At 36.9% G+C, this 14,872-nt stretch overlaps 1 protein-coding gene and 1 pseudogene across 6 annotated transcripts in view; one reads left to right on the forward strand and one right to left on the reverse strand.

The window, feature by feature from the left end:
* Positions 1-14,872, forward strand: part of SENP7 (SUMO specific peptidase 7) — a 153,660-nt gene that overhangs the window by 44,169 nt on the left and 94,619 nt on the right. For all 6 annotated transcript variants that reach the window (XM_036851222.1, XM_036851223.1, XM_036851225.1 and 3 more), the window contains one exon: positions 14,356-14,453. In XM_036851222.1, the coding sequence (XP_036707117.1) occupies positions 14,356-14,453 (98 nt within the window). The remainder of the gene's footprint in view (positions 1-14,355; positions 14,454-14,872) is intronic.
* LOC118894727 lies at positions 2,681-3,130 on the reverse strand (annotated as a pseudogene).

Below are 14,872 nucleotides of genomic sequence, written 5' to 3' on the forward strand. Positions count from 1 at the left end.
TACATATTTCCATACAAATACAAATATAAGATTTTTAGAAGTTTCATGTAATGTCTGAAACATTTATATTAACATATTTCCATACATATTTCCATACAAATACAAATATAAGATTTTTAGAAATTTCATGTAATGTCTGAAACATTTATATTAACATATTTCCATACAACTAACCCAATGAAAGTTTAGTATTAGTTGTTTTGTTTGTTTTTTTATACTGCAGGTTCTTATTAGGCATCAGTTTTATACACATCAGTGTATACATGTCAATCCCAATTGCCCAATTCAGCACACCACCATCCCCACCTCATCGCAGTTTCCCCCCTTGGTGTCCATATGACCATTCTCTACATTTGTGTCTCAACTTCCGCCCTGCAAACTGGCTCATCTGTACCATTTTTCTAGGTTCCGCATACATGCATTAATATACGATATTTGTTTTTCTCTTTCTGACTTACTTCACTCTGTATGACAGTCTCTAGATCCATCCATGTCTCAACAAATGACTCAATTTCGTTCCATTTTATGGCTGAGTAATATTCCATTGTATATATGTACCACATCTTCTTTATCCATTCGTCTGTTGATGGGCATGTAGGTTGCTTCCATGACCTGGCTATTGTAAATAGTGCTGCAATGAACATTCGGGTGCATGTGTCTTTTTGAATTACGGTTTTCTCTGGGTATATGCCCAGTAGTGGGATTGCTGGGTCATATGGTAATTCTATTTTTAGTTTTTTAAGGACATGACTCTTTTTGAACTATGGTTTTCTCAGGGTATATGCCCAGTAGTGTGATTGCTGGGTCGTATGGTAGTTCTATTTGTAGTTTTTTAAGGAACCTCCATACCGTTCTCCATAGTGGCTGTATCAATTTACATTCCCACCAACAGTGCAAGAGTGTTCCCTTTCCTCCACACCCTCTCCAGCATTTATTGTTTCTAGATTTTTTGATGATGGCCATTCTGATCGGTGTGAGATGATATCTCATTGTAGTTTTGATTTGCATTTCTCTAATGATTAATGATGTTGAGCATTCTTTCATGTGTCTGTTGGCAATCTGTATATCTTCTTTGGAGAAATGTCTATTTAGGTCTTCTGCCCATTTTTGGATTGGGTTGTTCGTTTTTTTGTTATTGAGCTGCATGAGCTGCTTGTAGATCTTGGAGATTAATCCTTTGTCAGTTGCTTCATTTGCAAATATTTTCTCCCATTCTGAGGGTTGTCTTTTGGTCTTGTTTATGGTTTCCTTTGCTGTGCAAAAGCTTTTAAGTTTCATTAGGTCCCATTTGTTTATTTGTGTTCTTATTTCCATTTCTCTGGGAGCTGGGTCAAAAAGAATCTTGCTGTGATGTATGTCATAGAGTGTTCTGCCTATGTTTTCCTCTAAGAGTTTGATAGTGTCTGGCCTTACACTTAGGTCTTTAATCCATTTTGAGTTTATTTTTGTGCATGGTGTCAGGGAGTGTTCTAATTTCATACTTTTACATATAGCTGTCCAATTTTCCCAGCACCACTTATTGCAGAGGCTGTCTTTTCTCCACTGTATATGCTTGCCTCCTTTATCAAAGATAAGGTGACCATATGTGTGTGGGTTTATCTCTGGGCTTTCTATCCTGTTCCATTGATCTATATTTCTGTTTTTGTGCCAGTACCAAACTGTCTTGATTACTGTAGATTTGTAATATAGTCTGAAGTCAGGGAGCCTGATTCCTCCAGCTCCATTTTTCGTTCTCAAGATTGCTTTGGCTATTCGGGGTCTTTTGTGTTTCCATACAAATTGTGAAATTTTTTGTTCTAGTTCTGTGAAAAATGCCAGTGGTAGTTTGATAGGGATTGCATTGAATCTGTAGATTGCTTTGGGTAGTAGAGTCATTTTCACAATGTTGATTCTTCCAATCCAGGAACATGGTATATCTCTCCATCTATTTCCTACCAGTTTTTAAAATAAATTTATTTATTTATTATTTATTTATTTATTTATTTATTTATTTATTTATTTATTTATTTTTGGCTGCGTTGGGTCTTCCTTGCTGCGCGCAGGCTTTCTCTAGTTGCGGCGAGCGGGGGCTACTCTTCGTTGTTGTGCGCGGGCTTCTAATTGCGGTGGCTTCTCTTGTTGTGGAGCACAGGCTCTAGGCGCACAGGCTCAGTAGTTGTGGTGCACAGGCTTAGTTGCTCCACAGCATGTGGGATCTTCCCGGACCAGGGATCAAACCCATGTCCACTGCACCGGCAGGCGGATTCTCAACCACTGCACCACCAGGGAAGCCCCTCCTACCAGTTTTGATGTGGGTTTTTTCTCATTTGTGTGATAAGAGTTGCTCAGCTAGTTTCTGGATTTCTTTCAGAGGGAGTTGTTCTGTATGTAGCTGTAGATTTGGTGTGTCCATGGGAGGAAGTGAATTCAGGACACTACCTACATCATCATGGTGAACTGGAACACCTCTGATATATTATTAACTGAAGTCCGTAGTTTATATTAGGGTTCACTTTTTGTATAGTATATTCTATGTGTTTTGAAAAATGTATGATGACGTGTATCCACTATTACAGTGTAATTCAGGATAATTTCACTGTTCTAAAAATTTCTTGTTCTCCACTGATCTTTTTAATATCTCTATAGTTTTTTTATTTACAGTGAAAACTTTTATGTTTTGAATTAGCTAGCTGGACTCAGTTTAGATGATCCCAATTTTGTTGGCTACTCCAAAGCATCATAGTCAGGAGCCAGTAGAACATATGCCTTCTTCTTTCCATCAGGCCATGTCAACGTCAGAGCTTCTTCACAGCCTGTTTAATTTGGTGTTTGTTGGCCTTGCCATCCACAATGAACACCAGTGTGTTGTTGTCTTCTGTTTTCTTCATGGCTGACTTGGTGGTGAGGGAGAACTTGATGATGGCATAGTGGTCAAGCTTGTTTCTTCTAGGGGTGTTCTTCTGAGGATATTTGTGCTGCCTCTTGAGCTGCAGTGTTTTGGGCCGTCGGAAGGTCACCACGTCCAGATCTTCTTTTTTTTGTGGCTGTGAATACCTTTCAACAGTGCTTTCTTGGCCTTCAAAGCTTTTGCTTTGGCTTTGGCTTTGGCTTTGAGAGGTGCAGGGGCTTCTTTCTTTGCCTTTAGCGCCATCTGCGTGAAAAGCTCCATAGTTTTAAAATTTTATTTATTTATTTATTTACTTCTGGCTGCGTTGGGTCTTCGTTGCTGCGCTCGGGCTTTCTTTTAGCTGTGGCGAGTGGGGGCTACTCTTCATTGTGGTGCGCGGGCTTCTCATTGTGGTGGCTTCTCTTGTTGTGAGTATGGGCTCTAGGTGCACGGGCTTCAGTAGTTGTGGCTCGCAGGCTCAGTAGTTGTGGCTCGTGGGCTCTAGAGCACAGGCTCAGTAGTTGTGGCGCACGGGCTTAGTTGCTCTGCGGCACGTGGGATCTTCCCGGACCAGGGCTTGAACCCGTGTCCCCTGCATTGGCAGGTGGATTCTTAATGACTGTGCCATCAAGGAAGTCCCCATATTTTTTTTTTTTAAATCATATTGTCATATACTTGGAATCATACAGCCTTTTCAGATTTGCTTCTTTCACTTAGCTGTATGCTTTTATGTTCATCAGAGTGTCTTTTTGTGGCTTGTTAGCTCGTTTCTTTAAAAAAAAATTTTTTTTTTAGAAAGACTATTTTTTAGAGTAACTTTAGGTTCACAGCTAAATTGAGCAGAAAATACGGACAGTTCCCGTATATCCCCTGCCCCTACACATGCACAGACTCCCCCACTGTCCTTTGTTTTTATTGCTGAATGATACTCCATTATGTGGGTGTACCACAGTTTCTTTATCATCTATTGAAAGACATCTTGGTTACTTTAAAGTTTTCGCAATTATGAATAAAGCTGCACTAAACATTAATGTGCAGATTTTTGTGTGGACAGAAGTTTCCAACTTATTTGGGTAAATACTAAGGAGTGCAGTTGCTAGACTGTATGTTAAGAGTATGTTTAGTTTTGTCAGAAATTGCCAAAGCATCTTCCAAAATGGTTGTACCATTTTGCATTTCCACCAGCAACTAATGAGATTTCCTTTTATTCCACATCCTGGCCAACATTTGAGGTAGTCAGTGTTTTGGGTTTTAGCCATTCTAATAGGTATGTAGTAGTATCTCTTTGTTTTACCTTGTAATTCCCTGATGACATGTTTTGGTGAGCTTCTTTTCATATGCATATTTGTCATCTGTATATCTTCTTTGGTGAAGTGTGTGTTCACATTTTTGGCTCACTTTTTCTTTTTGGCTGTGCTGCATGGCTTGTGGGATCTTAGTTCCCCAACCAGGGATTGAACCCGGGCCCACAGCGGTGAAAGCGTCGAGTCCTAACCACCAGATCACCAGGGAATTCTCTCATTTTTAAAATTGTTTGTTTTCTTGCTTTTTAGTTTTAAGAGTTGATTGTATATTTTGGATACCAGTCCTTTATCACATATGTGTTTTGCAAAGAGTTTTTTCTAGTCTGTGTCTTAACTTTTCATTCTTTTAACAGTATCTTTCACAGAGCAGTTTTAATTTTAATGAAGCCCAAATTTCAATTTTTCCTTCTTGGATTGTGCTTTAGGTATTATATCTAAGAAGTAATTGTTCAACTGAAGGTCACCTAGATTATCTCTTATGTTATCTTTTAGGAATTTTATAGTTTTGCAATTTACATTTAGATCTGTGATCCATTTTCAGTTAATTTTTGTGAAAGGTATAAGATTTGTGTCTCTGTTTATTTCTTCATACACGAGTGGCCAGTTGTTTTAGTGTCATTTGTTGAAGATTAGCCTTTCTCCATTGAATTGCCATTGTTCCTTTGTTAGAAATTAATTGATTACATTGTGTGGATCCTTTTCTCAGCTATCTATTCTGTTCTGTTGATCTATTTGTCTGTTTTTTTGTCAATACCATGCTGTCTTGGTTACTGTAGCTTTATAGTAAGTCTTTAAGGTGGTAGTATCAGTTCTCTGAGCTTGTTCTTTAATATTGTATTGGCTATTCTGGGTCTTTCACCTTTCTATTTAAAATTTAGAATCAGTCTGTCGAAATCCACACAATAACTTGCTGGCATACTGATTGGAATTGTGTTGATTCTGTAGATCAAGTTGGGAAGAACTGACATCTTAACAGTATTGAGTCTTCCTATTCATGTGCATGGAATATCTATTTATTTAGATCTTTGATATCTTTCATTGGAGTTTTATAGTTCTTTTCATATAGATTTTATACATTTTTAAAGACTTGTACATAAGTATTTAATTTTTTCAGTGCTAATGTAAATGGTATTGTGTTTTTAATTTCAAATTCTAATAGTTCTTTACCTTCATGTAAGAAAGCAATTAATTTTTGTATATTCATCTTGTTTCCTGCACTGTTGCTATAATTGCTTATTAGTTCAAGGAAGTTTTTTTTTTATTCAAATTCATCTCTGGGATTTTCTACATAGACAATTATGTCATCTCAAATAAAGGTTTTATTTTTTCCTTCCCAATCCGTATCCCTTTTATTTCCTTTTCTTGTCTCATTGCATTATCTAGGACTTCCAGTATGAGGTTGAATAGGAGTGATGAGAGGGAACATTCTTGCTTGTTCTCAATCTTAGCATCAAAGCATATGGTTTCTCGCCATTAAGTGTGATGTTGGCTGTAGGTTTATTGTAGATATTCTTAATCAAATTAAAAATATTCCCCTCTATTCCTAGTTTTCTGAGAGTTTAAAAAAAATCATAAATGGCTTTTGGGTTTTGTCAGATGCTTTTTCCACATCTATTGATATGACCATTTCATATTTCTTCTTTAACTTGTTGACATTAATGGATTTTTCAAATGCTTAACCGTCATTGCTTATTTGAAATAAGTCTCACTTGTTTATGATATATAATTCTTTTTATACTTTGTTGGATTTGATTCTGTTGAGAATATTTGCACCTATGTTCATAAGAGATATTGTGTAGTTTTCTTTTTTGTAATGTATTTTTCTGGTTTTGGTATTAAGGCTGGCCTCGGGACTTCCCTGGTGGTCTGGTGGTTAAGAATCTACCTTCCAGTGCAGGGGACATGACATGGTTTTGATCCCTGGTCAGGGAACTAGATCCCACATGCCATGGGGCAAGTAAGCCCATGCTTTGCAACTACTGAGCCTGTGCGCTCTAGAGCCCGTCTGCCACAACTAGAGAGCCCACGCACCGCAACTACTGAGCCTGCACACTCTGGAGCCCAAGTGCCACAACTAGAGAGAAGCCTGCGTGCCGCAGCAAAGAACCCGTGAACTGCAACCAAGGATTCCACATGCCACAACAAAGATCCTGCATGCTGCAACTAAGACCCGATGCAGCCAAATAAATAAATAAATAAATAAATAAATAAATAAATATTAGGAAAAATAGAAAGGCTGGCCTCATAGAATGAGTTTGGAAGTGTTCCTCTATTATTTTGTGAAAGAAATTATAGAGAATTTGTATAACTGATTCCTTAAATGTTTGGTAGAATTCACTGATGAACCAAACTGGGCCTAGTCCTTTCTGTTTTGGAAGGTATTAAATATTGATTCAATTGATTCAATTTCTTTAATAGATATGGGTCTATTCAGATTACATGAGTTTTGATCAATTGTATCTTTCAAGGTATTGGTCCATTTTCATGTAAGTTTTCACATTTGTGGGCATTGAGTTGTTCATAGCATTTCTGTATTATTTCTATATAATGTCCATTGGACCAGTACTGATTGCCCCTCTTTCATTTTTGATATTAGTAATCTGTCTCTTCTGTTTTTTTTCTTAGTTAACCTGGGTAGAGGTTTATCAATTTTATTGATTTTTTTCAAAGAACCAACCTTTGATTTAGTTGATTTTCTCTGTTGATTTCTTGTTTTCAATTTCATTGACTTTTTTTCAATTTCATTGATTTCTGCTCTTTTATTTATTTATTTCTTTTCTTCTGCTTACTTTGGAATAAATTTGCCCTTCTTTTTTTAATTTCCAAAGCTGGAAGTTTGCATTATTGATTTTAGAATTGTCTCCTTTTTTAATACATGCATTCAATGCTATAAATTTCCCTCTAAGCATGTGCGCTTGAGAAGAATGTGTATTCTGTTTTAGATGAAGTATTCTATAAATGTTAATTAGATTTAGTTGGCTGATGGTGTTTTTCACTTCAATTATTTCCTTATTGATTTTCTGCCTGCCGGATCTGTTTCTGATAGAGAGATGTTGAAGTCTTCAACTGTAATTGTAGATATGTCTATTTGTCCTTGTATCAATATTTCTATCAGTTTTTGCCTTATGTATTTTGGTGTTAGGCATATATACATTAAGGATTATTATTTTTTTTGGCGAATTGACCCCTCTATCATTATGTAATATTCCTCTTTATCCCTGTATCCCCAAATTTGATACTGTTTTATCCTCTGATATCTCAGTCGGAAATTAATATAGCAACTCTAACTGTCTTTTGATGTCTTAGAATGGTGTTTCTTTCTTCATCCCTTTACTTTTAATCTGTTTGTGTCTTTATATTTAAAGTGAGTTTATTGTATACAATGTAGAGTAGGGTCTTTTTTCTTTTTTAAATCATAGATTGATTTGATTTTCAAATATTAAACCACTTTTCTGTCCTAGAATAAACCCTAATTAGTCATGCTGTATTATTCTTTTTATATATTGCTGGTTTTGATCTGCTGATTTTTGTTGAGTATTTTTGTCTGTACTTATCAGGGATATTGGTCTTTAGTTTTCTTGTACTGTCATTATATTGATTTGGTATCAGTATAATGTTTGCTTTATAGATTGAATTGGGAATTGTTTATTTCTAGTTAATGGAATAGGTTGTGTAGAATTCACTTTATTTTCTTCTTAAATGTTCATTTGAATGTCTAGGAAAACTCTGGGAAATTCCTGCTAGAATGAGAGCTTCAAAATTAGATAACTAAATGATTTGATCCTGTAGGGTAGGGGGTTAGTGGAAGGGGAGAGGGGCAGATGTGTTTATAAAAGGGTAGCAGAAAGGATCTTTATGACACAACTGTTCTATATCTTGAGTTTGGTTGTAGTCACAGAGATGTCTACATGTGATAAAATCGCTTAGGACTAAATGCACAGACACAAACACACACACACACAAGTGTGTGCATGTAAAACAGGTGAAATCTTAATAAGGTCATGGATTGTTTCAATGTCAGTTTCCTGGTGATGATATTGCTGTGCAGTTATGCAAGGTGTTACCATCAGGGAAAACTTGTTGAAGAGAATACAGGATTCCCCAGATAGCCTCTCTCCCCCCACCTCACCAGTTTATCCAGCTGTTCAGTAGATGTTGGTTACCAAATAATTTCAGCTTACGTTTTCTGATAAGTGTTTTCAGTGTTGACATTACATGTTGCTAATTTGGAAATTAGATGAAGAGTCAATAGGATTGAAATTCTGGTATAAAATTTAAATCCTGACCAATAATCTCAATTGGTTGGAAAGTCATCATCCATCTTTTATTACAGTAGGCTGTGACATGGATAAGTAGTTGTAAGCAAAGCTGATATTTTCTTCAGGATGCAGATTTGGTTCGTTTTTAGTATGTAAAGAAGTACTCAGTTGAGACTGTGAACACTGCACCACTTAGAATGGATGTAGAGTTGATTTGTCCAAGAAAAATTTTAGTCAAGTTCCTAGGGAACATTTGGTTTTAATTATCATAGTATTTTATTTTGGTGTCCCTGCTAGAATGAGAGCTTCAAAATCAGGTAACTAAATGATTTGATCTTGTCTCTAAGCAAAGTCTTTTATTCTTCTATAAGTTTTTTCATATTTAAATTACAATTATTCATACTATTTCAACCTTCCTATTTGTGATCAGATAGCTTTCAAAATATGTATGTGAATAAATTCTCATTCATAATCAGATTGTGGGAGAATTCTTTGTTATCTGATTTTTTTTCAGAGATAGCATATATATAGGTTCATAAACTAAGTGAAAAATTGTATCTCTGAAAAATACAAGTTATTATCCAGGCTGCAATTCTAATCCAACTTTTGAAAGAAAAAACATTCTAGTGTGATATTAAATATAAGAAACAATTTATCAAAGTCTAAGTGAATTTTTGTTTTCCTCTGATAATGTCTGTAGATACACTCCAGATTACCCTTGGCTGTGGTAGGATTGGAGATGGGCATTGGAACATCTTACTGTTATTTAGAGTTAATAAAATTTTAATCAATTCCCCTCCTCTCCTATTAAAGTTATCTTCATTTTGTCTCATTGTGTTTGTTTCATTTTTTGTAATAGTTTAAAACTTCTCATTCTTTTCCCCCTCTTTGGTGGGAATTATGTTTCTTTTCTGTACAGAATATGAGACTCAAAGACTAGTACTCTCAGCATTTTGCAAATATAGGCAAAACCTAATTACAATGTTATTAGTAAGGTAGAAAAAAATTTGGAAACAAAAAATGTGAAAGCTGCATTTACTGTGAGATTAGTGAAACAGTTGTGGGAAACTAGTTAACCAGTAGTTCTGAGAGTCTAGCTTGTGAGCTAAATTATTCCCAGTCCTGGTTGCAGTTTGATGTAAACAAATAATGTAATTCATTGTGAGAACTGTTATCAGTAATAGAGGTATGTAAAATAGTGTTACAGCAGAGATACTGATTTACTTTTCTAGAGAGTGAGGAAGGCTTCATAGGTGGTGTTGATCTGGGACTTAATGAACAAGGAGAACTGGGGAGGGCAAAGCACATTCTAGTAAGAGGAAACATGTACACAAAGATGTCAAAGGATCTGAATGGCATGCACTTTCAGGGAACTACATGTAGTTTAGTGTTGTCAGAATAGAAGATTCATGGGAAGCAGAAGTGAGAAAGAGAACTCAGTTCTTTTTTTTTTTTTTTCTCCTTTGGTAGTGGGGAATACTTAGGAATTTAAGCAGGAGAATGACATCAGATTTGCATTTTTGAAAGATTTAACTTTCATGATGGAGTGGCTGCTGGACTGGGGGGGAAGAAGAGACCATTTGCAGGGAATCCCATTAGGAGAACATTGCAAGAGTCCAGGTCAGAAGTAAGAGGCAGAACTAAGACAGTGATACTGAAAATGGAGGAAAAATGTATTTTTAATCTAGTTATATTGATACATTTACATTTTGTAGTGAAATGGGAGTGACATTGTGTTTAGGTTGATATCTTGATAGGAAAGATTTCAGAGAATTTGTGTAATTTAGAACTGCAGCATTGGAAGGAGCATAGGCTTTTATGTCAGGCAGACTTGGGTTAATTGGTGAAGTTTATTCTCTGAGCTTCACTTCCCACTTATAAAGTGATGAGTTTTATACCATGTAGGGCTGTGGTGATAATGAGATAATAATGCCTGGAGAATAAAAATGACAGTTTATTGAGGGCTATCATGGTTAAGACAGTGTTTTTCATTACTTAAATTTTTTTTTTACTTTTTCAAATGTATTTTCAATTATGGTAAAGCACACATAACATTAAATTTATCATCTTAACCATTTTTAAGGGTACAGTTCACTGGCATTTAGTATATTCGCATTGTTGTTCAACCATCACCACCGTCTATCTCCAGAATTCTTTACATCTTGCAAAACCAAAACACTTTACCCATTAAAAAATAACTCTCCATTTCCCCCTCTCCCATCCCCTGGCAACCAAAATTCTACTGTTTTCTATCTCTGTGTACTCTAGATACTTCCTATAACTTGAACCATAGCGTATTTGTCTTTTTGTTACTGGCTTATTTCACTTAACCTAATGTCATTGAGTTGGGAAAAACCCATCTTCCTCCTGTGTTTCTCCTTTACTCTCATACTACTATCATTTTCACAACACTTCTCACACCAGATGTGTGTGGGTTTTCCCCCACCGAGCAATCCTCTGGGACATGAACTGGGTGTCCTACAATTTATCTCAATTCTGACACTATCTATGTGGAGATGGTTTCAGATCTCACAGGTTGTGGGCTCAGTCCCAAGACTGCTCCCACCGCACTTCAGATGCCAATCACAATTCCAGGTTGTCACCTGTGCTTCTGACCAGCTGGCTATAAATCTGAGATTCCCATGACCCTCTCCTCAGGTTTGATTAATTTATGCTAGAGCAGTTCACAGAACTCAGAGAAGCACTTATTTACATTTACCAGTTTATTTAAGGACATGATAAAGGATACAGATGAATAGCCAAATGAATAGATACATAGGGCAGGGTCTGGTAGGGTCCTGAGTGCAGGAGCTTCCTTCCCTGTGGAGTTGGGGTGTGTCACCTTCCAGGTATATGGATGTGTTTACCAATCTGAAAGCTCTTTGAACCTCATATAATATTTTTGCTATTGTAATGGAGATTTGCTCACATAGGCATGACCAATAATTAATTCTGTTTCCAGTCCCTCTCCCCTCTCTAGAAAATGGGGGGCAAAGATGAGAATTCCAAGCTTGTAATATTGGCTTGGTCTTTCTGGTGACTAGCCCCTATCCAGGAGCCATCCAGGATCTCACCCAGAGTCGCTTCATTAGTACAAAAGGCACATCTATCACCAAGGAAATTACAAGGGTTTTAGGACCTCTGTGTAGGAACTGGGGCCAGAGACCAATATAAATATTTTTTATTATCTCATAGTTGTCAAAGTTCATGCATGTTGTAGCGTGTGTCAGAATTTCCTTACTTTTTAAGGCTGAGTAATATTTCATTGTATGTATATGCCACAATTCATTATTATAGGTGTTATTATTGGTGGGACACTTGAGTTGTTTCCACCTTGTAGCTATTGTGAAAAATGCTGCTATGAACATAGGTGTACAAATATCTCTTTGAGGAAGACAGTATATTTTAGCTATAGTTGATTTACATTGTTGTGTTAGTTTCAGGTGTACAGAAAAGTGATTCAGTTATACATATGTATACATATTCTTTTCCATTATGGTTTATTACAGGATATTGAATATAGTTGTCTGTGCTATACAGTAGGACCCTGTTGTTTATTTTATATGTATTAATTTGTATCTGCTAATCTCAAACTCCTAATTTATCCCTCCTCCACCCCCTTTCCCCTTTGGTAACCGTAAGTTTGTTTTCTATGTCTCTGAGTCTGTTTCTGTTTCATAAATAAGTTCATTTGTGTCATATTTTAGATTCCACATATAAGTGATATCATATGGTATTTGTCTTTCTCTTTCTGACTTACTTCACTTAATATAATCTCTGGGTCCATCCATGTTGCTGCAAATGGCATTATTTCATTCTTTTTTATGGCTGAGTAATATTCCACTGTGTGTGTGTGTGTGTGTGTGTGTGTGTGTGTGTGTGTATGTATACCACATCTTCTTTATCCATTCTTCTGTCGATGGACATTTAGGTTGCTTCCATGTCTTGGCCATTGTAAATAGTGCTGCTATGAACATTGGAGTGCATGTATTTTTTTGAATTACAGTTTTCTCTGGATATATGCCGAGGAGAGGGATTGCTAATCATATGGCAACTCTATTTTTAGTTTTTTAAGGAACCTCTATAGTGTTCTCCATAGTGGCCACACCAATTTACATTCCCACCAATAGTGTTAAGAGGGTTCCCTTTTCTCCACACCCTCTCCAGCATTTGTTATTTGTAGACTTCGTAAAAAAAAATTAATTTATTTCTTTTTGGCTGCGTTGGGACTTCGTTGGTGCACGTGGGCTTTCTCTAGTTGCGGCGAGCGGGGCTGCTCTTTGTTGTGGTGCTTTTTGGCCATTTTTATGTATTCTTTGGAGAAATGTCTATTTAGGAAGGAAGACAGTATTTTAAACTTATTACATATATAATCATCATATATCCTTGTGAGATAGTAACCATTATTACGTAAGGAAACTAACGCATAGAGAAGGTAAGTAATTTATTTGCCCAGATTCACACTGTTTCTCTTTTTTAAAAAAAAATTTATTTACTTATTTATTTATTTATGGTTGCATTGGGTCTTCGTTGTTGCATGCGGGCTCTCTAGTTGCGGCGAGCTGGGGCTGCTCTTCATTGAGGTGTGCGGGCTTCTCATTGTGGTGGCTTCTCTTGTTGCGGAGCACAGGCTCTCAGCGCGTGGGCTTCAGTATTTGTGGCTCACAGGCTCTAGAGCACAGGCTCAGTAGTTGTGGTGCATGGGCTTAGTTGCTCTGTGGCATGTGGGATCTTCCTGGACCAGGGCTCGAACCCGTGTCCCCTGCATTGGCAGGCGGATTCTTAACCACTGCGCCACCAGGGAGGTCCCCACACTGTTTATATATATATATTTAAAATTTTTTTAATTTTGGCTGCGTTGGGTCTCTGCTGCGCGCAGGCTTTGTCTAGTTGTGATGAGCAGGAGCTACTCTTGTTGTGGTGCGTGGGCTTCTCATTGCGGTGGCTTCTCTTGTTGTGGAGCACAGGCTCTAGTTACACAGGCTTTAGTAGTTGCAGCATGAGGGCTCAGTAGTTGCGGTGTGCAGGCTCTAGGATGTGTGGGCTTCAGTAGTTGTGTGCGCGGGCTCAGTAGTTGTGGCTCGCAGGCTCTAGAGTGCAGGCTCAGTAGTTGTGGCACGTGGGCTTAGTTGCTCCGTGGCATGTGGGATCTTCCCGGACCAGGGATTGAACCTGTGTCCCCTGCATTGGCAGGCGGATTCTTAACCATTGCACCACCAGGGAAGTCCTGTTTCTGTATTAACTAAATCAATTTTAACTTTGTTTGTAGTTGGATTGAACTTAAACACTGTTAGTAAGATATCTGACTCTTCCCTAAAGTTTTTCCATGCAGCAGTTCATAGGGAATCAGTTGTAATCCCTTCCAATTGTTTATAAATGCAGTTACTTCATAATCACAGACTCTGTTTAACTCGGCACGTAATTATTTTTATTTCCTTTAAACACATTCACCATTTCTCATAGTTATGTAAGCTTTTGAATCTTAAAATGTCTATTTCCTGACTAAAATTACCTTTACATTTTTAAATGTCTTTTTTCTTTTTCTTTTTTTAACGAATTAATTCCAGACCCTTTATTTATTTATTTATTCATTTATTTATTTATTTTTTGGCTGCGTGGCATGTGGGATCTTAGTTCCCCAACCAGGGATTGAACCCACGCCACTTGCAGTGAAATGTGGAGTCTTAACCACTGGATCGCCAGAGAAGTCCATACATGTCTTTCTTCTATTATTTATTGGACTTACATATCCTCACTAGCAAAAGATGCCAGGTATTTTGTAGATTGCATTTTTCCCCCTCTGTGAACCGTTATGACTTTGGCTGTTTACCTTGAATTTCTAAATAAAAAGAAAATTTAAGTGCGTCTTAATTGTCATATTGCTATATTTATTATTGAAATTCCCAATTCCATTTTTTTTTCTTAGTGGAAAAGGAGCCTAAGAAATAAGGTCCTCTCTGTAGACCATAAAAGTAAAAAGGGTGTACGTGGGCGTCCTGTCACTTCTAAGACATCACCAGAAAGGTAAGATACATGTATGTGTGTGATATAGGATGGGCTTATACTATGTATAGTGTGACCATGAATGATTCATTTAACCTTTTTGGTTCTCAATTTCCACAACTTTTAAAATACAGTGATTGAGTTCAGTGGCCTCTACGGTTCCTTCTAAGCTCTTTCTGTGATTCTAATTCATCTTAACTCCTTGTTTTTGTGTGTTTGTAACATCTTGAAAGCTTTAGCTAATAAAGCAAGAGTTACATATAGACTCATTAAGATGCTGGATTCATCATTTGTGCTCCATTTAGCAACTGTGGTCTTAAAGTCATAGTATTAATGAATAATGGATATACTGGAATTAAATATCTATGGGATTCAAATTACAGTTATTAGCAGCAGGAAATCGGAGCTGCATTTTAGTATTGGACATCAGTAAATGCTTA

The sequence above is a fragment of the Balaenoptera musculus genome, chromosome 4 (assembly GCF_009873245.2).
Source record: "Balaenoptera musculus isolate JJ_BM4_2016_0621 chromosome 4, mBalMus1.pri.v3, whole genome shotgun sequence".
NCBI lineage: Eukaryota > Metazoa > Chordata > Mammalia > Artiodactyla > Balaenopteridae > Balaenoptera > Balaenoptera musculus.